At 43.0% G+C, this 26,860-nt stretch overlaps 1 protein-coding gene across 8 annotated transcripts in view; it reads right to left on the bottom strand.

Moving 5' to 3' along the window:
- The window catches only part of Elmo1 (engulfment and cell motility 1), a 532,076-nt gene that overhangs the window by 221,384 nt on the left and 283,832 nt on the right, over nucleotides 1–26,860 (bottom strand). For all 8 annotated transcript variants that reach the window (XM_075970127.1, XM_075970130.1, XM_075970129.1 and 5 more), the window contains one exon: nucleotides 15,180–15,288. In XM_075970127.1, the coding sequence (XP_075826242.1) occupies nucleotides 15,180–15,288 (109 nt within the window). The remainder of the gene's footprint in view (nucleotides 1–15,179; nucleotides 15,289–26,860) is intronic.

Here is a 26,860-nt window from a genome sequence, read left to right on the forward strand (position 1 = left end):
CATTGTATCTGTGGTAAAGACTGGATTGTTTCACTTTTCTCATCTCTTGTTTAGAAACCCATACTATTTCAGAACATACAGCAAAACTACTCATTAGAAAGCAGACCATGTGTGCGGAAGCACCAGCAGTTCAAATTAGTGCACAGCTGCAAAGAGCTTGCTCGGCACACGCTCCTCGCCAGGTCCAGGGCACACGAGGCAGCCTTCATTTCTATTCTGTCCTGTCACCTCTCTCCGCCATCTTTCCTGTTCCTTTATGTTTTAGAGAGGGTCCATATAGGCAGCTCAGGCTGGCCCAGAACTCACAGTCCTGTCCAAAATGCCAAGGTTTGAGAATTCCTGGGTAAAACCAGCCCAGTAGAAAGGAATGAAGGGAACAGGCTGGGGTGTTCTTCAGTGGATGGCACAAACTTAGCATGGGCAAGGCCCTGGGTTCAATCTCCAGCACGTGTGTGTGTGTGTGCGCGCACACACACACACACACACACACAAAGTAGGGGCACGGGGGTAGGAATTGTGAGTTCCATGAATTCATTGTCAGGAAATGACTCTTACTGGCAGCAAAGTTGAAACTGAAATGTGTAACACTAGGCTCAGTTTGCAAACCTTGTTGATTAACCACATCATGTCACAGTGGAAAAGTCCACACTGTGAAACTTTCATGAATAAAGTTAATAAGAATATTAGATGAAATTAAATTCAGACCATGTATATAGGGCATATGTATAACCTGAATGAATTTCGTGTTTCCACTTGGGTCCCACCTCTGCGATACTTTATTTTCTATTTATAGATATGTTACATATCCTAAATCCTAAACACTTGTGGTACAAATATTTCATAAAAGTGATATTGAATATTTCAAACCCGAAAATTTTTCAGAGTGAGAAAGCCACAATTTCCTTAGTTCTCTCCCCAAATAGTGAGGGAATGAGACCTGCCTGGGAAGAAGTCCTTTGACCCATTCTGCCAGGTCTCTTAATCTAAGCCCATATTCCTTCTTATCAAAGCACTTCTTTTATTCTCTTGTGAAGAGTTTGGTAGCCAATACAGGCAAGAAACATTCTTTAGAACAGATGGTGGTACTGGTGGGGATGTGGCACACTGGCAGAGCGCATGCCCAGTGTGCATGCTGTTCTGGATCTAATCTTCAACTCTGCTAACAACCAACCAACCAACCAACAAATAAATTAAATCACCACTCCACTACAGTTTAAATACAAGACATCCCACAGGCTTGTGTGCTGAACACTTAATCTCCAGCTCATGTTTCTGTTTCAAGAGATTCTAGATAGTAAAGGAGTTCTGGTTGGAGACAGCAGGTCCCTGGTGTCTTAGAAGGGTGCATCCTGCCCTGGGCCCTTCTTTCTTTCCGTTTCGTGTCCAGAGATAAAAACCTCCCTGTGTCATGTGTTCCCACCATGGTAATACTTTGCAGCAGTGCACAGCACCTTGCGGCCAGGAACTTAATCTCTGGGACCTGCTTTAAGCTGTTCCCTCAGAAGTTTTTGTCACAATACAAACGTAGCCAATACACCCACCATCAAAGAACAGACAGTGGAAAATTCCTAGCATTACTAATTTAGGAGTTAGGATCACCATATTAGTTAAACTAAAAATAAGGCTCCATTTCACAGCAGCTTTGAAGCTGGGAGTCACCTGGGCACTTGCAGGGCTTGATGAGAGAGGATCATGAGGACCACACTGAGACCTGGCCAGAGCTGGTCAGTAGTGAGCTATAAATAGAATCCTAGTCTTCCAGTGCCTTTCGAGAGCCATGTGCCCTACGGAAATGCACATTTAAGCACAATCTAAATCAGCACAGGAAAGCAGGTATAAACTCAATGGGCCCCAGTCCTGTCCATCGTCTGGAGAGAGTGTTTAGCATGACACCCTCTGGAGTTCTATGCTGAACTTTGAGTTCTCCAGCAGTTCCCCAAGTGGATCTGACACACAGTCAAAGTCAGGAATCAATAGACCAGGTTACATAAGACAGAAGAGCAAAGAAACCAGACTTCCACTTTAAAAAAGATGCAAGTCATTCTTCTTACTCATACTATGAAAAAAAAAACAACAACAACATGGGAATATGCAATTATAAAGCTCAAAATAGCTCCTTCAGAAGGAAAAATATGATTCACACTTCTAAAGATGCTCAGGCCACAGCTGCAATCTGTTCCTGCGGCCCAAACCCTAGGAAACCCAAATTAAGGGAAGCCATAGCAGGCTGGAGTACTTGCTGAACTCTGTCTTGCACTGCTTTATCTCCCACACAGGTCAGAAATCCTCTCCGGGAAGCAGAAGCAAGTCCACTCAAGGAGACAGACCTGTGGCTGTGCTGACCCACAAGTGACGAGATGGAAAAACTCGACTTTCCTTGGCTTGTAGCCGCCCTTGCAAAGACTCTCTGCTTCTAGACTGCTGCTCATGCAGCTTCTTAGAGGTGAGGGTATCTATGGAGAACTTTTGATTTTCTTTAATCCCTCCAAAACTTTCCTCGGGCTCTGCCTGGAATCAGAGAGAAATCTTGGTGCTAAAAATCTAAGATTTTTTCTCTAAAGAGAATGGGGAACAAGCTCAGGACAGCCTAGAGAGAGTTGGGGACATAACAGATTGGGAAGTCACACTGATGTACATTCTGAAATACAAGATTAATAATAGATCATGTTTCTTTTTTGGGGACCACACGGTAGTGCTGACACTTTTTAATTCGCATGTGAACCCATGGTCCCTCACCAGATTACTCAGGGGGAGAGGGCTAAAGAATTGCTCTATGAACCTCCCTGCCAGATAGGTTGGAATAAAAAAGCATTCAGTACCTTCTACCATAAGATGAAAAGTTCAGGGGGGAAAATAGTGATGTGAGTTTGTAATCGATCATAAAGCTAACAGCAGCTACTGCTTACTGAATGCAAACTGTCTGCCTGAACCACTGGGGTGAGGGTGGGAAATGAACTCACAGGGACTCAAGCCCTCAAGGCGTTTACATTTGGTAAGGTGCACAGGACAACGAAGAACAGGAAACTGGCTGTTACCACTGCACACAGTTAATAGCAAGGGACACAGAGCCAACAGCAACTAAGGTCTGTCTGTCCCCACCTGCTTAACCTTGTCTGCCTCACCTTTCCATGTCTCTGGTTTCTCATTTGTAAATGTTTAAAGTTTCACACAGATAAATTCAGGGAATTCTCGACCTTACAGAGCTGTGGGAGCCTGCGAACATGGATTTGGTCCAGCTCCACCTAAGGTCAGAGAATTCAGGCTCTTTCAAGGTTATTGACAGGAGGTTTGGCTCAGGGTATGGTTCCTTGATGCTTTGGGTTATCGAGAAGGTGATTATTCTGTTCCTTATGTCTTTTTTTAAAAAAATATTTATTTATTTATTTATTTATTTATTATGTATGCAATGTTCTGTGTGTATGCCTGCAGGCCAGAAGAGGGCACCAGACCCCATTACAGATGTTTGTGAGCCACCATGTGGTTGCTGGGAATTGAACTCAGGACCTTTGGAAGAGGAGGCAATGCTTTTAACCTCTGAGCCATCTCTCCAGCTCTCCTTATGTCTTCCCCTCTTCTTTGGACTGGGGTATATAAAACCTATGAGAAATAAATGTGGGTGGATTCCCTGGGTTGCCCTCCCAACTCTATCCTGTGTCCTTGTCTTTTCTTTTGTATCTCTCTTTTCTATTTGTCAATTCTTAACCCTCATGCTTCCCTCCAAGCATGAACAAATAAGCCCTGGGTGGGACCCAGGTAATGTTGTGGCCCAGACTTGGGATACAAACATCTCATAGATAGATAGCAATCTTTTAAAAAGTTAATTTTTTAATCTACCCACCACAAGGCAGATCTCTATGCCCTGAGGCTGCAGGCTATGGGTAGGGAATAAAAGGCCTTCTAGAGCTCTCTCAGCTGCAATGGGCCAAGCCTTGGGGACTCCCTGTGGGCCTGTGGCAAAAGAAATCCAGGAATGTCAAAGACTTTCACTGTGAGCACGTTTCTTTTCTGTTGTGATCTGCTTTTTTTAGTTTGAAAAACTTTATGTATTAGTATCTGTCATCATTTTAGGCTATTTCTATAGTTTTGGTTGTTGTTGTTTTTTTTTTAATCTGTTTGATCTTCTCAGCTTTATGCTTAAACTTTGCTCATTTTTTCCCCTTATTCCCTTCCATTTTAATGTAACTTTTACAACTTGGACTTGGAGGTCATGATCTGGTCTTTATGACCATACAATAATTTCTGGAATGGTGCCTGCTGTTCTAGAAGAAGCAAGCAAACAAAGATCCTGGGGCTCCATGCTTAGGGATTTGAATCACAGAGGATTTGACAATACCCCTTTTTGGAGTAACTATAATACTGATTAATTTTGTAGATGGAACATGTTGACAATATGCAGGCAAGCAGCCTTCTTTGAGGACTGAAATCTATTAATTTTATGTTTTTCTTTATTTTATGTTTTTCCTCTCATAAGAAGCCACATAGATCATATCTGCCCATGTGTATAACCACTGACTTCAGACAAGCCACACACACAGAGCGAGGGCAGACCAGAAGTAAAGGTGGTGTACATTGGTCAAAAGAAGGACCGTGAGAGGCACCCCTGATCCAGCCTCTGCTGGTCGCACAAGTTGCAGCAGGGCACAGAGATGCCTCTTAGGTAGCAGTCATCACTGCCTCCCTTCCTCCTTTTCTACACAAGGTTTCTGGACTCGCTAGGTTGGTTCATTCCTCACAGATAAGAGGCCAGAACCGAGTCTAATGTGAAGGTGTTTGTCAGTTTGTTTCCTTTTGTGGAGGGTCTATATACTGAACCCAGGGTCATGTGTCTGCATTCCAAGCCTATGAGTGGTTTGTTTGCTTGTTTTACTTTTTCTTCACGTATTTTGAAAACTTCTTTTGTGCTGCCCATAAGAAACATATTTTTCATAGTTTAAACACCAGGTGTGTGTGTGTGTGTGTGTGTGTGTGTGTGTGTGTGTGTGTGAGAGAGAGAGAGAGAGAGAGAGAGAGAGAGAGAGAGAGAGAGAGAGAGAGAGAGAAGTGCTAATTGTAGCAAACAAACAAAATTATATTTTGTGAGTCTGGGTAAAAGGTCTATTGTCTGTCTGTGTCTCCAAAGCTGGCCTGTTGGAAACTGAATCCACAATGCAATACTTTCTGGAGCTGAGACCTTTCAGAGACCAGTTCTGACTCTTACCATTACTGGGAGTCAGTAGTTACCTTAGGTTCCTGGGAAAGGCGGAGCTCCACCCCTTCACACAGCCCACCTGTCCCATGCAGCCCTCCTGCCTCTTCTACTTTCTAATCCAGGGATTCTCTGGGAAGCCTGTGCCAGATGTGGTCCCTTGATTTTGAACTTCACAAAGGCTAGAACTGGAAGGATAAGTGCATCTGTTCCATATACGTTACCTGGTTTCAGGTATTCTGCTGTAAGAGCTTAGACTAGAGCTCCCAGGCTTGGAGGAGTGGTGCTTAACGCAGTATCTTTTATTGAACTATTTTATTGGTATTCTTTATCAAGTTTTCATTACTGATTCTGGCCTTTTTCTCTCTAATGAACCCTTCAATCAGTCTGTGACATTTCCACACTAATTCCCTGTGCTACTTACTGGAGGAGAGATGTGAGCCAGCACACTGATTTGGGACAACTTCTGCACTTTTCACATATTAATATTTTCCTATGAGGAATAAAGTATCTGCTTACTTATTTTTTTTAGTAAAACCTTATAGTTCCTTTACCCTTCTAAGGTACTTTCCACTGGGATTATTTTCATTGCCATCTCCACTAAAATCCTTTCTTCTACTTTATAGTGACCTTAAGCATCAGTTGCATACAGAAAAGCTACTAAGTTTATTTCTCCGGCACCTGCTCTCTAATTGAGTTCAGTTCTAACAGCTTCTCCTTAGGTTCTGCAGGGAGTTCTAGATAGAAAGCCTTGTTATGCATAATTCAAAACACTGTTCCTATGGATGAAGTCTACCTCTGTTGTGTTCTCCTGACCAAGGTAAAGCAATATATGTGAATGTCAGCATCTTACTGCATCCCGCTTTGCCTCCTAAAACTTTTCACAGTTTTAAATATAATGCTAATTTGTTGGCTTACAGCAGCTTTTTTTTTATGATAAGAGGATGATCCTGGAGCTATGGAGATGGCTCAGTTGCTAAAGTGCTTGCCTTGCAAACAGGAGCCTGACTTGCATGCTCAGAACCCACATAAAATAATAATAATAATAATAATAATAATAATAATAATAATAGCAGCCTTGGGGAGGCAGGGATAGGCATAGTCCTGGGACTCACTGAGCAGCCAGCCCTGTTTTCTTGGTGCATGCCAAGCTGGTGAGGGACCTGATCTAAAAAGCAAAACAGGGCAAGAGAGATGACTCAGCCTGTAAGAACACCGGCTGCTCTCATAGAGGACTCAGGTTAGGGTCCCTAGTAGCAACACAGTAGCTCAAAACTCATCCATAACACTAATTCTAGGAGATCTGACCCTCTTTACTTCTTCCACAGGAACACACATGGTGTGTATACATACATGGAGACAAATATTCATATACATAAAATAAAAAAAGGAAGATGGTTCCCCAAGGAATAATACCTGAGGTTATCTTTGGGCTTAAACACGCAACACACACAGAAAGAGAGAGAGAGAAAGAGAGAGACAGAGACAGAGAAAGAGACAGAGAGAGAGAACATACACACACAGAGTCGTCCTATTCCAACATCCTTCATGCCTAGTATTAAATGTCAAAAAGTATTGATTTAACGTTAAATAAAATTAGTGTTTGGATTTCTATGGAGCTTATTCTCTCGAGATGGTGCACTGCTCTGTTTTATAAAACTAGATACACAAAACACAATGTCCTTAGAAATGAAATTCACAGTCAAATCCAATGTCCAGTAGAGGTAAATCAAAGGCTTCTATAGCATGCACTTTGCAAAGACAAATCACGAGCATTTACAGTGTATTTTTATTTATTGATGTGTGTTAGTTTAAAAAAATCTTAAATTTTTGAAAGTTCAGTGTTCAAGGGAAATTGACCACAAAGATGAAGCAAACAGAAACAAGTGTTAACAAGAAGTCAGACATGGACCAAAGGAGACAAAGATAAAAGGCTACCCGTATTTGAGGCAGACCGAGGAGAGGACCAGGAGATTCGTGCATGCCTGATGCTGAGATGCATCTAGACAAGGGTTTCTATGGGGCAGAAGGAGCAGCCAGTGGGAGGCCAGGCATTTTCAACAGGCCTGTATCTCTCCTCCCTACAAGCCTGGGCAAACCTGCAAGTTCACATCCCAATCTGAAACCCACTCAAGCATGCAAGAGGAACAGACCCTGATGTTTGCCGTTCACACATCATTTCACAGATAGCATAAAATGTGTTAATAAAAAGCCGAGAACAAAAATAAAGCACTTTATTTATAATGGAGATATGCTGGATGTAATGTTCTTTTAAATTACCAAGTTTCAATTTCTCCTCACAATCAAGTCTTATGAGGATAAACTTTTTTATCGTAACTTCAGAAACCTACGAATATTGCCTTCACCAACATGGACAAACCACAGAGGTGAACGTTTATGAAACCTAGAATATGCAGAAGAGCTAGCCCTGCCGTCACACGCAGCTCAGCGTCTGCTAGTCCATGTACAACCAGATGCAGACCATCCCCTGCACATGGGTTCTTCACAATCCACAGAGACCTTCCTGCTACAGTCTTATCAAAGGATTGTGCCTAGGGGGCGGTGATGATGATCTCACGTCTCTGATGGGGGGGGGGGGTAATGAGCGAGACAGCATTAACCACCTTGACAGAAATCTACATGTCAACCATGCCTACTAAGGGATGTGAACTGTGAATGTCAGATTTTTAATGACACCATTATAAATCCTGTCATGGCTTGGACAATAATTGTGAAAACCATCTCAATCACTTTGATATTTTTTTTCCCCATGGACCAAACTACATACAATTTTATCAAGCCAAATTTGAATGAAAATATTTACTTTGTTTTTCCTTGCCGTTTTGAAGGTTGAAAATGGCATAAGAAAGTCAAATACAATATAAAAGGTCTAGGCAGACTCAAGAGCTGAGAGTTTTCAGCTTTCTAAGGGTTAAGAGCACAAGCTAGTATTAGGAAGGTGGGGGGGAGTCCTTAATAGATTTAATTGCCAAAACCTAATTTTCTTGTCCTTTCTCCAACTAGAATGTTGTGCCTAAGAATGAAAGTGATGGATTGTAGCTCTCAACGTTCGCAAACACCAATGTCCCAGAGTTAAGTGTCTGTTCTAATTGCTGCTGCGTGCCAGAGAGTCCATCCACGTGCTCAGGGTGTTATTTTTACTTGCTAAAGTAGAGGTGTCTTGGTGATAAATGGAGCAAGGTGCTCCACTCAACACTGCAGCTGCGTTATAATAAATATCACCCTGAAATACAAAGTCTGGGCGTGATCATTATTTTCATGGTGTGTTGTAAGTTTCTTCCTCGTTAATTTTTCTAAACAGAAGGTCATTATTTGATCTGACTGTAAGTGGTTAAAGAGGTGAAGATAGCAAAGCTGAGGGAATGATGGAGCCTTTCATCAACAATGCATTCATTTTGTCCTTCAAAACACATTTTGGACTGATTTATACAGGAGCATTTTGAGGAAATGGGAATATCTATTTCCTAACATGAGCATAATGTAGCAGAGCCCCAGTCCTTGTATCTTGGTGATGGAGAAGAAATGCATTATAATCAAACCTCAATTTCCATTTTTCTGCAACCTTTACTATTGCCATGACCCCCCCAAAAAATCCTTAGTGCATCTGCCCAATTCCCAGTAAAGAGGAAAGAGGGCAGTAATCTGACCATACTTTGTTGTAGTTTTCTGCATCTGTGAAAAAAATGCAGAAAAATCCTTTCAAATATAAGGACAGAAAGGGTTCCAAGTCATTATTTCTGCATCAGAACAGAACTGGATGCTCTTAGCTATGGTGAGCATCTGGTAGCGGCACACAAAGGGGAGGTTTGATGCCTTTCCAGTCTCATTAGCAGCAATGACTGGTCTGACCTGGGCCAGCCCCATTCCTGTTCCAACATCTAGGTTGGGCAGGAAGAGGCCAAGATATTAGCCATTGATACATACAAAGTAGTTTGTAGGAAGACTTCTAGAAACATGCACGTACACAGAGACACTTCCCTTAGGAAAACAGCCAGCCACCGTGTAACAGAAGCTACTCTTCGGCGGCCAGCAGAACACAAATGGAAAGAAGTGGGATTCCCAAGGGTACCACTGCGAGGTTAATCACCCTGGGGCCTGGTTGACTCTGCCCTCATTCAATCATCTGGAATTTCTATTGGCTGCAGCTGAAATCATCCCCATAGCTGCATGATCAGGGTGAGGTTTGCTGGATGTCACCTTCACACCGTTCCCAAACCTATACATTAGCATTCTTAGAAGTCCTCCTCACACTCAGTAAACAATGAAATCCTAGAATGTAATGTTAAGGACTAATACTACAGCATTTTGTGTATCGAAGTCTTTCTATTGGTTCCCATGGCCTGTATGGTCAGGTCCAAACCTCTTCCAATGACAAATACTTAGGATTTCACACTTCCTTCCGCAGCTGGTATCTCCTCCATTTGCTTGTTCCCTTAAACCTTCCTCTTAACTATACAGAACTACATTCATACATTTTCTATATCCTCAAGATGCCCACAGGCTAACTCAAATGTCCTTCACATGAATTAATGATAGCGAAAATCCTTTCCCTTCTGTAGTGTTTCATCAACATCAGACTAACATCTCTCGGAAGCAGTATTTTCTATTTTACAAATGAACACGGGTGGGGAAGGTGTGCTAGAGAGGCATATGAGCTTGCGACTGTGGGCATCATAAGAACTGAGTGTGGTAGAACTCCAAGAATATAGACAAATAGGTTTCACTGCGGCCTGGCACATGTAGCTGTTGAAAACCCCAGCAAGGAGAAACCATAGGTAGAAATTCTGAGGGTTCCGAGAAAATACTGCTTCTCTAGAGGTGTTGGTCTGATGTCAACGAAACACTACAGAGGAAAAAGGATTTTCACTCTCATTATTCATGTGAAGGACACTCGAGTCAGCCTGTGGGCATCTTGAGGACACAGAAAATGTTCTAAATTAATATTATGGTGACTAATAAGATCCTACCCTGTAGAGAAGTGCCCCAGAGCTAGAGGATGAAGCTATAGGCATGGTGTTACAAGTCCAATAGGTAAGCAATTATTCTACTAGCAGAAATTAAGTTTCCCTCATTCATTTATTCGAGGACAAAGGTTATAACAACAAAAACTGCACAGCTATCTCTGTTTTTCTCTACTTGGGAGCTAATATCTTCCCAAGAACTCAGTGCTACAGCAGTTATATAGATTTGCCTATATTCTTCCTTCCTGTAAGAAGAGGCACCACCCCCTTCCCACCTCCTTCACAAACCCCAAGAAAATAAACACGTAATTCCTATTTTGAAAGCTTACTCGTCCTTCCCCGTCTGCTTGATTCTTTACACTGGGATTGCTGATTACACACCCTGACTCTGGGTATATGTGATCATATCCAGCTTTGTAAAAACTCTTTGTGATTTCAAAAATGGAAACTGAGGGAAATATGTCTTCCTTTCAAAGGAGTCTCAAGAATGTTCTTTGCTGTCCACTGGGGAGAAGCACAAGTCCAAGGATGCTCCAGAACCTTCCATAAAATGGTGCGGTGCTGAGATATGACCTATGTGTAACTGCGCATATCCTTGAAATGATTTCTAAATGGACTACGATAATTAACATAATATAAATGCTATACAAATAGTCATTGTTGTACTGTTATCTAATACAATGAGAAGGGTAAATGTTTGTGCATGTTCAGTATGGACGGAATTTGTTTTCCAAATAGTTTAATCCCATAGTTGGCTGGTTCTATGGACTGAGATTCTGTGATGGAGGCCGACTGTAGCTAAAGTGAGCCATGTGTAGAGTGAAGAAACAAGGTCACTGCTCAGCTCCCTCTAAAGTGGAAACTTCAGCCCCCTCTCATTTAACCTTCCCTTTCCTCACAGAAAGCAAGACTGGGAGACTTACAAAGAAAGAAAAAGAACCTTACTGGTGTTTCAGCTACAGCCATGTTCATTAGTTCATTTAAGCCCCATGAACTGTGTAATAGGTATTATTTTATAGATAAGGGTCAAAAAGCTGAAAATAGTGGAGAAGCATGCTGAGACACCCAACAAGTAGCTGAGCTGTGTTCCAAGCTGGTTCCTTCAGATCTCCACCATTCTCTTTTCCTTCTTCTTTCTTTGAAGTCACTTGGATATCCTCAGTCAAAATTTAGTGAGTGACTCCATACACTATGTCATCAGAGCAGGGCCTCCTTCATTAATAAACATAGACATTATTGATCTTGGGTGTTACAGACATCAGTTAAATAACCTAGATAAACTGTTTCTGAGAACAGAAATAGATGTTATTTTAAGCCATACTATCAGAGATAATATTTGTCACTTGACATCCCAATAACTAGGAAGCAGAACAGAGCATGTGTATATTTAAGCTACCTAAAGAGAAAATGTTCACATACATTTGGTATCTGTAATTTAAGGTGTTTGCATTAGATACAAAATTATAATTGGCACTTTCAAACTAGATTTCTTCAAGAGACCTAAAATTAAAAATGAGGATAAATAATTTCAGAAAATTAACTCTGTCTATTTATGAGCATCCTTTTGCCCCCACCCATTAGATTTTTAATCAGACAGTTCTTTTGGCTTCAGAATTGGTTAACATAGTTAAACTGACAATGGTTTTCTAGGTCAGTTATTCACACAAATCTGAGTTCTCAGAACTGTGAACTTAGGCGTAAGAAGGGGGAGGGGGGAGCAAACAAACCAAGAGGAAATGAATTTGCATGGGAAACTAATTTGCCTTAGAAGAAAAATAGGTATCTCCTTCAACATAAGGATGCATTCAAATCTGTTTTTCATATTAGTAACTTATTTAATATGGCACTGGGCAAAAGGCAATCCATTTTAAAAAAGCAATTTTCCTCTTTCCATGGGGTGTTTTATCATTTGATGTCTAGCACTCAATCAGAGTACAGCCATCCTTTCATATTTTATGAGCAGAAAACAACTTAGTTGGGCATGTCTCACTTCACAGAAGTGAAAACACTGTGAGCCTTGAAAGATGCCCAAAATGGCCCTTGCAAGATGATGGCTAGCAGGTGGTCAAATTGGAAAGTTAAACTCGAAGCGATCAAAATATTGGAAAAATTGTTCTGTATCACAAATAGGCGTTATTTTAAAAACATAATAAATTTAAAATCACAGGATGAGTTATATCAGTCCCAGCTCATCTTTTCACTCTCTGAAGTTTAAGAAAATTCTGGAAGTTCCTGGGGGAGAGAGGCCCTATCTGCTTCAACCATAGCTGCAGTATGCAACACATTACAAATGTTCAGTAGATTTTTACTGAGCAAACGGATACAAGTATCCTTATGTTTGGTGAAGGGGCATACCACCACTCTGTCACTCAAGTCCAGCCTCCATGCAGAGGCAGCTCGAGGACCTGCAGGGTGACCTGTAGAGAATGCCAAGGACTTTTCTTCATCAGAAGCTAGGAGACAGAAGATCAGCAGCTGCACCACTGTGCCGAGTCCACGAGCTGTTTGCCTTCATCGCTATACCCTGCTATCTCAGTTCACAGGACTGCGGTCCCTTCATTATCCTGACTGTACACTGCCAGAAGCTAAAACCTCTGACATCCTCCAACTCAATCTCATGCACAGGCACCAAACAGAAACTCGTTAGATGGCTGCGACCTCAGACTATTGCCATCTTGGTTCCTCTCCCTTACCAGGATGGCCCCACTGACGAAAAGGCCAGGTTTCCAGGTCAGGTCAGGCCCATATTAGTCATATCCACAACCCACTCCAGAATCTGACCATGCCTCACAAGCTAGTCCCTCCAGGTTGAGTATTATGCCTCTCACGGGTTCGTCACACTGACATTTCTGTGATTGCCCAGGTAGTCAGTTGTCTCTGTCATTTGTTGCACATTTTGGATATATCTCCCATTTGTTAAGTAATATTTATTCCCTTCTCAGATCTTTGACGGAGTTAAAGATTATTTAATTGTAGTTACTCTCTACATTATTTAGACTCCTTAAGATAAAATGTCTAGCAAAACTTTTGTTCTCAATATTGTTTGTTATATTTATCATTTGTTATTATTGTTTATAGTTGTATTTGGTTTAGTTCTGTCTTATTTAGACAAAAGGGGGAGATGTAGGGTTATGCCAGCCCCTTTAGGGGGCAGGTTTGCCTCGGGCGAATGTATACTGCTAAATCGGGCGGGCGGGAGGCTGCTCGGCCATTTTCCTGCTTCCTGTGCTACGCGGGAACCTCAGTTCTGTAAGTTTATTTAAGCATTAAAGCTGTATATATTCTTTACTATCTGCCTGCATTTATTTACGCCACTACACAAAGCAAAGACAGTACTTAAGTCTCCACCCCAAACGCTGCCATTCTAGGTGTTCTATTCTGGGGACTATGAATGGCTAGGGCAGCACAATGACCCTGGTGAGTCATTACCAGATACAGAATACAGCTCCTCTGCATTGCTAACATCTCTTTCCCTGCCACCAGTCCACTTTTCTGACAGACTAATGACATCAAAGCAAAGCAGAAAGTGGTGCAGGGAACATCACAGCACAAGGGTACTCCCCCTGTTTCCCAACATATGGTATTAGAAAGATGGAAAGGGTGGGTAAAAGAGGCAATGTAATTGAGTAACTTGAATACAGAATGCCTGGTGCCTCTGGAAAGATTCAGAGGGCCTTATTAGTAAGTGACTTTAAACAGTCCCCTCCATGAAACTGAGATAAATACTAGATCGTTATCAGATGGAGAGATTCCAAGGGGGTTGTTTGATTAGGGCTTACATTCTTAAGTTGAACAAACAGTAAGGGATATCAAAGACAAGAGTCTCAATTAGGGAAGAGGCAGACACCTTTTATCAGGGATCCCTAAGGGCTGCAACCTAAACACTCAGTGAAGAGCACAAATTAACAGACTGCCTTGGGTAGACTGTCCCCATCCCAATGCAATTCCTCAGTATTGTAGCCTCATAAGCAATGACCTTCATTGGCAGTTCTATGCCAGCATTGACTTCTTCACCTAACGGCAGCCAACGGTCCAATAACTTAACTTTTTAGTTTTTTCTTTATTAATTCCTAAATTTTCTCAACATTTTCTATATCTTGCTCTCAAATGTAAATAAAACATAACCCCCTTTTCAATTTGATCACAGGCCCCTTCCCATTAATTACTCTACACCATTATCTTAAGCTCTCAAAGCTGTGGTCACATATCTATGCTTTTCACAATAGAATCACATACCACCTCCAATATTTTTCTGATATAAGCAGTCTTCTCTAGTACTAGTGTTAGTAAGCCTGAGAGGAAGGATTCATCCGTGTGTTCCAGTTCTGTGGATGGGAGAAGTGAGAATTGGCTGCTCAAGGAGACTTGGCATAGGCAAGGACAATGGAAAGAGATTAAGTCATATCTGCCTCATGTTAAAGCTAGAGCACACCAATGAGCCAACAGGCAAGGATATTATTATCTCTCTTCTTGGATGTCCTCTTAGAAAGTTAGTCATGTAAGAAAAAGAGCCCAAAGCGTATTTCTAGCCAACCTTTCATTTTCAGACACCCATTTTCTTCAATAAGTCTTTCTTTTTAGAGTAAATATTCCCCACAACTGAAACACTGATAGCAAGAGAATTTCATTATAGTATTCAATTTTTTTTTATAAAAAAATTGTTTCAAAAGAAAGCAAGGAAATGGTCTCAAGAAGCCTAAAAAATAGAATGCAAGGAAAAAATTCACAACAGATGTTTTACCTAACCAAAACTGAAGCACGTGGGACATGTACTAATTTTTATAATATTGGAACCTCTGACACAATACCCACTGAGTCCTCTCTTCCTGTAGCGTTGAATGTTTCTATACAGAGCAGACATTTAGAAATACACACACAGGAAGCCCGAGCCAGAGAATGGAGCTATGGTAATGGCATGTGAAGGTTGGCACTCTGGAAAGTCATCTCATGGGTAGGGGAAGCTTGGTGCCTGCCGACATTTGCACCCACGGGGCACATACACCGTTACTTACGCAGCTCGCCCACTTTCAGGATCTCGCACAGCATCTTGGTCAGTTCTATACTGCTGCGGCCGAAGGGACACTCGTGTTTGTCTTCCCGGCTGCTGTTCTCAAGCACAATCTGTGTGGAGAAGAGGAAAGTGGTCAGAGAAGGTCAGAGAAGATTCTGTGACCAAGCACATCAAGACCTTTGGCTTACTCCAATAAAGACGTAAGGAGAATCACCCTGACCTATGGGGTCATCAACCAATGAATGCTGAGGCCAGGACTAAATAGAGCACGGAGAACATAGAACCTAAGACTTTGCTATTTCTCAAGCCTCCTACAGCCCTCTGACCTTCAGGAAGAGGTTTTGCTTGGCTCGTTGGTTTTCATTTGCCAAGAGGTGCCTGTGAAGAATTTTTCAAGACAAAACAGTACAGATTTAATACTTAAGTGACAGGGCATCATTATTGTCTCTTATGCCATTTCTCTTTCTAAGGAACAACAAGCTTGTACAACTTCACTGTCAACATTTTCATGGCTTATTTCCTGTTAAAAAATCCATATTTTGCATGGTCTCACTGAAGCATGTCTGGGGAACATGTGAAGAGGATCAAGCACAGTACTTCCTTGAGACTTCCCCAGTTAAATGAATGGTTTATTTTTCTTGTCAACTTGATTGGATTATAAACTTTCTGAGCTCAGGGACACACAGCTCTGGTGTCATAAAGGCATTTCCAGAAACAATTACTGGAGTCAAATGTGGGGGACATGTGTCCACACAGGCCCTAAAAATGCGTTTTGAATGAAAGTTTCAAACACACAAACACAGAGTCAGACACGGCTTACTAGTCCCACAGTCTCTTGGGTAGGCTATAGTGCTACAGAGATAAGGTGTCCAGCTGATGCCCGAGGGCTTAAGCCAGCCAGCGCCATGTGTAGAGTCATGGGGTGGCTTAATGCTTGGCTCACATGCTCAGAGAAGGCTGCAGGTACAGAGTAAAGCAGTCCATACCAAAAGAATTTCTAAATAGACATAGCAAAAAATGGGGATAGCAAGTCATAGAAAAACCAAACAGTTTAAAAAGAATAAAGTCTTAGCCTGGCAATGGTGGCTCACACCTTTAATCGCAGCACTCGGCAGGCAGAAACAGCCAGATCTCTGTGAGTTTGAGGCCAACCAAGTCTACAAGAGCTAAGTAGTTCCAGGACAGGCTCCAAAGCTACAAAGAAACCCTGTCTCAAAAAACCAATGAACCAACCAACCAATAAATAAATAAAGTCTTTAAAGAAAGTGTAAAGTATTAAAAAAAAAGATAAGCACATAGGGTGGAAAATATATAGGGCATCTGGATCCTATATGGTGTATTGGTGACTCTGAATTTCTTGAATGCTGATGAGTGAGTGGCAGCTGCTGAGAGACATTGGATTATTGAAGGGACTGTTGAATGAAGCCAGCTTATATACTTCAGAGATGTCTTAGCTTCTAAATGAAAGTCGGGAAATGTGTTGCATTGGGGGAGAGGTTATGTTTTTGTTTCCACAAGAGATGAAAAGCTATGTATTCCTCCAAATTTAATAGAGATCAGATTTAAATAGGGGGGAACTCTGAGGATCTTGGCTATAGACATGAGGAGAAAAGCCAAAAATAAATAAATAAATAAATAAATAAATAAATATCTATAAGAAGGGTGACATACATGCTGATCCCTCTGCATGGGACCAGGTCTCAGACTGGGTAAGATATAATAAATCTTGTTGGCTACAGAGTCCTCATGACTTATTATTGCATGCTATTTATTCATATGACATGAGTGTAGGTTTTATTATAAAGTTCAAGCAAACTTAAAAAGTTAAGTTTTTACCTGCTCAAACATAAAACAAAAATGTCATCCTTGGGATCTGGCTGGCAGGACAGAGAAAAACTATCTATCACATCACAAGGCTTGTCTAATCAGTGGGCAGATTTCTTGATAGAACCAAAAGAGAACAGTATTTTTTAAAGATGGTGAAATGAACTGGGAGTATAAATGTGGGCTATATCTGTCCCTGGATGCTTCCTGTATTCTCTTTTCTCCTCTTCTTGCCCACTATGATATTACCTACTTTGCTTTGATATGTCTCTGACCCCATGATGGCCTGACACCTGTGCAGCCATAAGTCAAAATAAAAAGCTATGTTTCCTTCAGTTCTTTCTGTCAGACAGTAGGCAAGTCACAGTGACAAGAATAGAAACTAATGTAACGGGGAAAGCTGGCCTCCCCATGCTGACAGCATCCATGGGTAAGAGCTAAAGAATTATACGGATGCTAGTGACAGAGAAAGTAAAATAGAGGGAGCGTCTGTGAGTCCCAGGTCTCCTATTCTTCATGTAGAGGATACTTCCCTGGAGTCAAAGCTTGGCCTCTCAGTCCATCTTCTGAAAATCTGCTTTTCATAAGAAATTCTCCTGTCTCCTATAGCTAGCTCAAAATGATCTCATGACTTAAACCTAAGGGAACCATTTTTCACACAGATAGAACAAAAACAGAACACACCAGCTCTCCAAAGTAAATAAAATCCAAAGTCAGATGTCAACAAAGCAATAATACTTGAGGAGGCTGCTTACTTCACACACACACACACACACACACACACACACAGAGAGAGAGAGAGAGAGAGAGAGAGAGAGAGAGAGAGAGAGAGAGAGAACCACATTATACATATCTGAAGCTATGGTTGAAACTCTTCCTGTGTAAGGCCAGACTCCTATTCCCTCATCTGCCATTCCTCTCTAGATGCTGGCCTCCAGGGAGAATCTACAAGGATGCTGTGCAGTGTGTGTTTCAGGTTCTTCTTTATTATAGTTTGGAGATGGTCTTAGTGTGTGCCCTTTCCCCCAGCCAGGTTGTGCTGAAATTTAATACCCACTGTGAGGGATTAGGACAAGTGTTTAGGGGAGGGGCCTATGGTGAGTGATCTGGTCCAGATCAGGTCATCAGGACAATATCCATGACTGAATACTGATAGTTTTATAAGGGAGGTAGGAAGAATGGACAGATAAAAAGACAATAGAGGGAGTATAGGTGTGTGTGTGTGTGTGTGTGTGTGTGTGTGTGTGTGTATGCACGTGTGCTTTTTGGCTATTGCCAGGTTATATGTCCTGCCAGCAAAACAACCATCACCATACATGGGACCTTGGCCTTTTAGTCCCAGAACTGTCAACCAAAATGAATCTCTTTCCTTTGGAGCTACTCATGCTCAGACATTTTGTTATAATAGCACAAAGCAGATGAAGGCACCACTCTAGACCATGAACTCTTTGGTGTCAGGGATAAGGACTTTATTCATTTTGCCACCAGTATTAATCTAGCACCTATACACTCCCAGGAAGATGGCTGGACATCATCGGATAGGGAACAAGTTGGAAAGAGGACCTGACTTCACTATGAATGCATTCTGATAAGAAGAAAGGTGAAAAGCTAAGGTGCAGCTCCTACCCACCACACATGCCGTGAAGAGACGAAGCCTGGGAGTCTGTGTCAATAGGTCAAGAATGCTTCCCTGGCTGTTGAGAGACAGGACCTAGGTCTATGAGCAGGAGAAGTTCCCAAGTAGAAGTATCATGGTTACATCCCTTGAGGTAAGTAGGTATCAGGAACACCAGGTCTGGCCTACTAAGTGATGGGCCTGGGTCTGTAGGGAGGCATCTGGAGCACAGAACCCAAACAGACCAGGCTGGAGCAGAGTGGCCATGGAAACGCAGATGACAGGAGAGGCACAGGCAAGAGGATGAAAGTGAACAGGGCAATCTGAAAGGAGGGAGACCAAGGCTGACTTATCTCTGCACACAAGACCACTGCCAAGAGCACAATGACGTGGACCCTCATGGCAGGGTCCTTTCAGACCCGGTCATCTCCTGAGTCCTTGATGCCTAGCTCTCTGGCCAGGGTATGCTGTCAACTGTCTCCTCAGACCTCATGCCTAACTCCCCACTTCTTTTGACAGACTTCTTTCTGGTTCAAAGCAGGGATTCCAGGATTGAAAAGCAGGAGAGAACGGCTGCACTCCCATCAATCAGAAAATCTTGTTTCTCTTTTTAAAAAAATTGTAACTGAGAGAACAGATCAGGGAGCAATGTGAATCTCCTGATAATGAGGAAACAAACTGAAGAAAACAGACAGAAGGCAAAGGCAGAGACAGGTAGCTCACGTCCAGCTCCAGGCTCCCAGCGAGCACATTACCTTGTATTTCACATTAACATCCTATTAACATTTCATGAGTGCATCAATATTTAATGAGGACGTGATCCGCATACACAGTGTAGAATTACTGCAGCCAATAAACGCTCAGGAAACATTTCCAAGGCACGGTTTATTAGTAGGCACTAAATTAAGCAGTAATCTAAGTAATCAATATGTAAATCACTCGGAGAAGCCCTTCTCTTTCTTTCTTCAATGCATCATCTATGTTCTCATATTTACCTGCCCCAGGAAAAACAAACCTTCATTCCTGATTCTTGTAGTCAAGGCAGGCAGAGTCTTTAAAGTTCCTTGTTCGAGTGTTAAGGTAGGAAACTTTACAGGAATAATTTAGAAATTATTATCACAACTATTACTAATGAGGTTTTAGCACAGTGAGAGAACCTACGGGGAAGTAGGTTTCATTTTTTAAACACACTTCTATAACTAGACCCAGCTTCAATATTTTGAAATAAGCCGCGTTTGCCTGAGTCAGTTAGAAAAGCTCCATTTGGAAATATCAGTGCACACTTTTTCATCTTTATTTTCTCCTTTACTGTTAAATTATACTCTGGGACTGTGTCTTAGTTAGGCTTTCTACTGCTGTGATGAAAGGGTTTATTTTGTTTATTCGTCCCTTATTATCCAAGGCAGTCAGGACAGGAACTTGGAAGCGGGAGCGGATGCACAGGCCATGGAGGGGAGCTCCTCACTTGCTTGTTCCATGTGGCTTGCTTCTTATAGCACCAAAGCCCATCAGCCCTGGTGTGGAACTATCCACAGCAGGCTGGGCCTTCTCATGTTAACCACTAAAGACATATCAGTTAGGTATGGCGGCACATGCCTTTGATCCCAGCACTTGGAAGACAGAGGTTGGAAAATCTCTAAATTCAAGGCTAGCCTGGTTTACAGAGGAGCTCCAGCCAGAGCTGCACAGAGAAACCCTTTTCAGAAAAACAGATAAAACCAAATAAATCTACACTGGAGTGTTAGGGAGACACTCCTTCAGTTGAAGCTCTTTTCTCTCAGACAACTCTAGTTTCTGTCAAGTTGACTTAAAACTAGACAGCACAGACAGAAACCAAAATTAAAGTCTAAATGTTTTACTTACTTTAGTTTTCATTATGGGGTGCATTAAGTGAACATGAGTGCAATGCTCAGGAAGGCCAGAAGAGGACACTAGATTCCCCAGAACTGGAGTTGTAGGAAGAGGACACAAGATTCCCCAGAACTGGAGTTGTAGGAAGCTGTGAGGCACCTAAGTGGATGCTGGGAACTGAACTCAGGTCCTCTGCAAGAGTGGGCTTAGCTTCCAAAAAGTGAAAGCTTAAAAATCACAGCTATGGACTATCTCAGAATATGTCACGTACCAAAAAAAAGTTACACTTGTCTGTATGTTTTACAAATAAGAACACTGGATACCTGTTTAATATTAAATGAACTTTATACAATATATAATATTTTGTAGTTTACAGACTGTCTTTCCTGTTGTCTATCCACTGGTCCCCAACATGTCCACAGGACTAATGAATGTGTTAACTTGTAATATCCTCTCAAGGCTGTCGGGATGACAGCAAGACATGAGTTCTCAGATCAGAGCTAGCCTCTGTCCAGCATGGAGTTCAGTTTTTAAAAGTGCTAACTGGGTGTGGTAATACAAGCTGCCTGTGATCCCAGCACTCGGGAGCCTTAGGCAGGGGTATTTTGAGTTCAAAGCCTGTGTGGGCTACACAGTTAGACACTATCTCAAACAGCAACAATTTTTTCTTTCTTTTTAATCTTCCATTACCAAATCTCTCCCAGCCCCATACACTGGCTTCACACACCTGGAATGAAAGTGGACTTAGCTCAATTAGGCTAACGGAAGTATCTCTCCCAGCCCCATAAGAATATACACTGAATTCACACACCTGGCATGAAAGTCAGTGGATTTAGCTCATTAGGCTAAGAGAAGTTGTGTGCGTGTGTGTGTGTGTGTGTGTGTGTGTGTGTGTGTGTGTGTGTCTGTCTGTCTGTCTCTGTATCTCTGTAAAACAGCTCCAGGAACTGAAGTCCCCCTAAAATAGACAAGTCTCACTAAGCTGCTGTGGCATCCCAACAGGTTTCCACACACTCCACAACCCCATGGCATGCTGGGAACACCTGATTTTTCCAACCTGTTGCAGATGGGGGGTCCATTTGCCTTGGGCCTGACTAAAGAAAGGGGCTGTACGCTCACTACCAGGCAGCCTCACAGTTCTGACAGACAGGACTGCTCACACAAGCCTTTATTTTCAGAATCCCTTTGCTGATCAGCACTCAGTGTGCAGCCTCTCACACACTTGCTTCCACCATCCATGCCCCCCAGGCTCTCACCACTGCTAAGTACAATAGGTTCAGGGTTCTTGAGGCCAGCCCTGGAGTTAGCCCTTTGGCTATTAGTGTCCTTAATCACCAATGTTTTTTTTTTCCCTCCTACTCTCAATCTTCTTTCTGTTGCTTTAACTCTAACTGAAGGTGTGAGAAGGCAGGGTTCTGTTCCCACTGGCCCTGAGGACAGTTTGGAAGGTCTGATTCTGCTGTTTCCAAAGAGGAGGGACTGTCAGTACTACCCGAATCTGACACAGGACCAGGCCAATGGAGCTGCTACTAACCCAAGGGGGCTTGTACAAGACACGCACCTCCAAGGTCTACAGATCTATTCTACAACACCCACCTTACTGGTGTGCTGTGCCTGTGAAGTTACCTTATGGAGTCAGGATTCGTTCTCTCTCTACTTCACTCCACCTTCTTATCCCTCTGTGGTCCTTGGCCAGCATCTCGTGCAACACTTTTACCAGCAACTAAACTAAACTCAGAACTCTAAAAAGATTACCTCCCTGGTGACAGGCCTCTGGGCACACATGAAAGCAAGCCGGAAGCCTTTTTGTTCTTCTACTATAAGGGGTCTAGAGATCTGGTTGGGTTCTCACCCACTTACACTGCAAATGCAGGCAAGGAAGTCTTATGCCCTATTTCTGCCAAAATCCACCCAGAGATACAAGGTGGAGCAGCATAAAGATGAAAAGGGAACCAGAACAAGTCCCCTCATGGCACCCAGCTTCTGGCATTGAAATCCTAATATTAATTATGTAAAGCCACACTGAAATACTTACTCTTAGAACTGTTAGTGACATGAAAACATACACACATACACACACATGCACAAATACACATACACACTGTAATCCCATCTTCTGCCCAGATACAGAAACACCTATGTCATCCCATAATAAACCAAGAAGTAAATTAAAATCCTAACTTGTAGCAATCAGCTTTCACATACCCCAACACAAGGGTGTTTTTGCAATAATAACAATATCAGCAGACACCGTGGATAATGTTAGATTATGCCTCCATCACCAGATTCCTACAAGGCCAGAGAGGAAGCAACTTGTCCCCTCTAGAAAAGGTCGGCAGCCAGGAAAGAATTCTTTTCTTCTTACCCTCAGTGAAATAATGATTGGTCCTCAGAAAGTCAAAGACTCAGAGGAACACAGGGTCACCTCATTGAGACTGTACAAAAGGTAAACTGTGATCATGAATCTTAAGCAAGTTCATGGGATTAAACAAACATTCCGAAGTCCTAAAAGGAGAGTTTGAAGCGGGAAAAATAAGAGTTCTGTAATTATAGAAGGTATTCATGCAGGCCAGCGCACCACAGGAAGTCAGAACCTGGGCTGATAGCCTGCTGGAGTCACATGGCCACCAGATCTGCAGGTGAGGGAGTGAGGCTCCAGAGAAAAGACACCTAACAGAAAAAAAAATAGCCTTGAGAATTCAGGCGAGACAGCAACAAAAGATAAGTATCCACCCCAGAGCTGCTCTCCCAGACCTTGCTCCAAGAGCTTTGCCTGGTTACCTCCTTTCACTCACAGGCTACGGAACTGAAGTATGACATCACCCCACTTCACAGATGGGGACACCTGCAAAGAGATGCTCTAGCAACCACAGGAGCTCTTTTTCTGGGTGGTTAACATCTGGATTTCCGAAACAGGCTTACGACTCAAGGGCAAAGTGGTCTCAAAAGATGAGAGTACGCAACACGCGGCTGCTGCGCACTGTTCACTACGGCAAAACTAGGATGGGTGGGACAAACACTGGCTCTGACTTAGATGGTTCTCGTCAATTTCAACTTCAGTGTGTGCCAGATCTGCTGGCAGCCTGGCTTAACAGAGGCGCTGCCTGCTGCCCGTGAGATTCCATGGCATTGGGTTAGACTAGAATCCAAGAAAATATGCAAGCCAGGAAAATTAACAATGAACTTTTGAGACACTGCTGGGAATAGGGACTGTTAGAAGAACATGTAAGGCATTATAATATAACAATATTTTTATCAGTATAGTCCTAAAGACAAAGACAAAAACAAAACCTACCTGAGTCTCAATTTGCTATTTAAAATTTACAGGCAACCGTATAGGGCTGAAAGTCTATGAATAAAGCCTATAATGTCCGGACTGAAACTCTAAAAAGTGAGAAACAGCCAAGGTAAGAGTAAGTGTAGCTAACAGCCAGGGCAAGGTGTTCCCAGTGCAGAGTGTCCAGAAAGTTTAGGAGCTGTATCTGAGGGCAAGGTGTTCCCAGTGCAGAGTGTCCAGAAAGTTTAGGAGCTGTATCTGAGGGCAAGGTGTTCCCAGTGCAGAGTGTCCAGAAAGTTTAGGAGCTGTATCTGAGGGCAAGGTGTTCCCAGTGCAGAGTGTCCAGAAAGTTTAGGAGCTGTATCTGAGGGCAAGAGAACGATACAACGCAGGCAAGAAAGGAAGAGAATTCACGAGAGGTCAGACTGGTGAAAAAGCAAACGCAGCAAATACACACAGGGAACTGAGATAAATAACAATCTAGACAAATGAGAAAAATGGAATAAAATCCAGTTAATGAGGTAAAAATGCATTTAGCATGGAATTAGGCAGTTGCACATACCAAGGCGTAATAAAGGCCATAAATATAAGATGGCAAGGAATCGACTGGGTAATGGTGTGGTAATTAAAGCCTGGAGGTTCATAATAGACCTCGAATTGAACATTAATCAGCCAAAAAGAAACACTCCCTGCACTCTGGTACAGTGCAACAAAAGCCAGACATGTGGAACACATGAAGCAATCACAGCACTCGCTGTCAGCCCTCCCGTGTGAACAAGGTGTGGGGGGGGAGGGTAGGGATAACAGCGCTGATAATGGGAAAAGATGTGTCTGTGTGTGTCCACTGACCCCAACATCAGCGAGGAAAGCCAACAAATGGACTCTTCTCACCACCTGAAAGCTAACAGTAACAGCGGCATTGCTGCTTTTCCTCCAGAGAGCAGGGCTTCCATGCTTCTTCATGTCTCCCCTTAGATATGACTCAAATGGCAACTATTCAATAAATCTTTCCATAACCCCTTCTTCTAAAAATCTACAGTTCTTTCTAGTTCTTTTCCTAGAATATCACTCACGTTCTGTGCCCAGTTGGAATGAAGATATATGCACTGGCTTTCTTGATGGGATCAAAGCCTTGACAGGGCTAGCTAGCTCAGCCATGAATTCCTCACACCGGCAGAGCGGCGGTATTAGCAGGCCCTTGCTAACACAGTTACTGAACAAGTGAGTGGCGCCATGGAGAACAGTTCTGGCCGTGCAGGGAAGCAGCAGCCCTGCCATTCACAAGGAACTCCACTATACTCGATCTCTACATGACCTCCCAGAACTTGCTATTTCTGTGCGTTCACTGTATCTTAACCACAGTGAGATGTGGCAATCTTCCTATCCTCTGCTTTCCACAATCTGCCTTCTCTTTCACCTGTGGAGCGTGCCTGGGTTGCAGACCTCCAATCTTCCTCTTCATCATGAGCCTGCCTCGGGGCTCTGGTGTCACTTAGCAGGGTACATGTCTACAGACTGGATCCAAGCTCTGAGGCAAAATATTCATGGAAGCCGCTGTACTCCCTGTCTGTGTCTGTTGTGTTCCCAGGGGTGCTGTCTCCAGGTAGAAGAAGGACTTCAGAAGCAGGTCCTAACCTGGTCAAAGCCTACACTGCAAAGGCCTGCTCATGCATATTGAGCTCAACCTTCTTTGTGGATTGTGAGGAGAGAAACGCTTACATAAGGCTGGAATGTGCAGAGATGTCCTAGCTGTGGGTTTCTGGGAAACACTTGGCCAGTGTTTGCTATAAATGGTCCCTGTAAATGCTGAGTGGGAAGCAGAACAAGACACGAGATGATGGGGAGCCAGCTCCCACGCCAAGGAGGTGTCCCCAACACGTCCCACCTGCTGCCTCCACAGTAGCACCCAACCACCCACAAAAGCTACCATGGGAATCACAGTGAGCGAGGTTGCAGTAGTCACAGTCTGTGACCGGACACTGAGACACTGATCCCCCGCAGGCACTGAAGAAAGTGAAAGGCACTTGTTTCCTAGAAGATGCTCTCCCTGGGCTTCTTGCCCTCCACACTCACCGGAGAGCACGTAGGCAGCACGGCCCCTGTTCTCGCGGGAAATCGTCCCTGTGCGCACTCTGCTTTCCTGGCCTTTTCGGGTAAATGGTGAAAACACTCAGGAAATTCCTGAGGAATGGGGCTAGTGAGGAGATGTCTCCTAATTCCTCTATAAAGGATGGGAATTTCTGACGCCGTATTTGGAGGGGAAGAGAGTGCAGCAGACTAAGGAAATGGATGCCTGTGGCTTTCCCAGGAAGCAATTTAAATGCCCCCAGGAAAGAACCCCACAATCTTCAATCTGCCACACACTGGCATCACAAACAGGTGGTCTGCTTTTGACTCCTGAGAAGTCAAGAAAATTGAGAGTGTAGATACTGAGATACTAGGTAAGCCAAGCTTCTCAGACTCATATACCAAAATGGCTTCAGTGTTTTTCAGACCTTTAAAGACTCACCAAAAATGAATACATTTATTTAAAAAAAAAAAAGGAAAAATTCAAAATTGTGGTTAAGTCTGCCACCATGGCAAAGGGGTCACACTGCCCGATGGGCACCTGTTTATTCAGCACAAGATATGGGATTTGGTGTTTCCCACAGGCCTGAGGTCAGGTCCTGCCCCCACCGACACTCCTCACATGTGCAGCTCACCAGAGCCTAGGGAGAGCATTCTCCCACAGCAGTTACATGCTGCTAATGCCTTGCCACTCATGCCTCAGCCATGGGAGAGCCTCGCCTGCTCGTGAAGGCCCATTCCCTCTTCCGTGCTTATGCAAGGGTCCTGTGGTACAGGAGCATCACAGTTCAAAAGCTAAAAGATCGGCCAGGCTACTTTCCTGTTGTTGGTAATAGCAACTTTATAGACAGATGCTCTAAGGGTTAATCATGCTTGTCAGCTTGGCCAGAATCAACTAAGAAACAAGCTACTGAGCACATCGGTGTGGGAGTTTCTTAAGTTAACTGAAGTGGAAACACCTACCCTAAATCTGGGCACCGTTCTCCAGTGGCAGTCCAGACAAGAAGTCCAAGGGAAACACTTCTGTTCTTTGCCTTCTTGTCGTGGT

The sequence above is a fragment of the Microtus pennsylvanicus genome, chromosome 4 (assembly GCF_037038515.1).
Source record: "Microtus pennsylvanicus isolate mMicPen1 chromosome 4, mMicPen1.hap1, whole genome shotgun sequence".
NCBI classification, from domain to species: Eukaryota; Metazoa; Chordata; class Mammalia; order Rodentia; family Cricetidae; genus Microtus; species Microtus pennsylvanicus.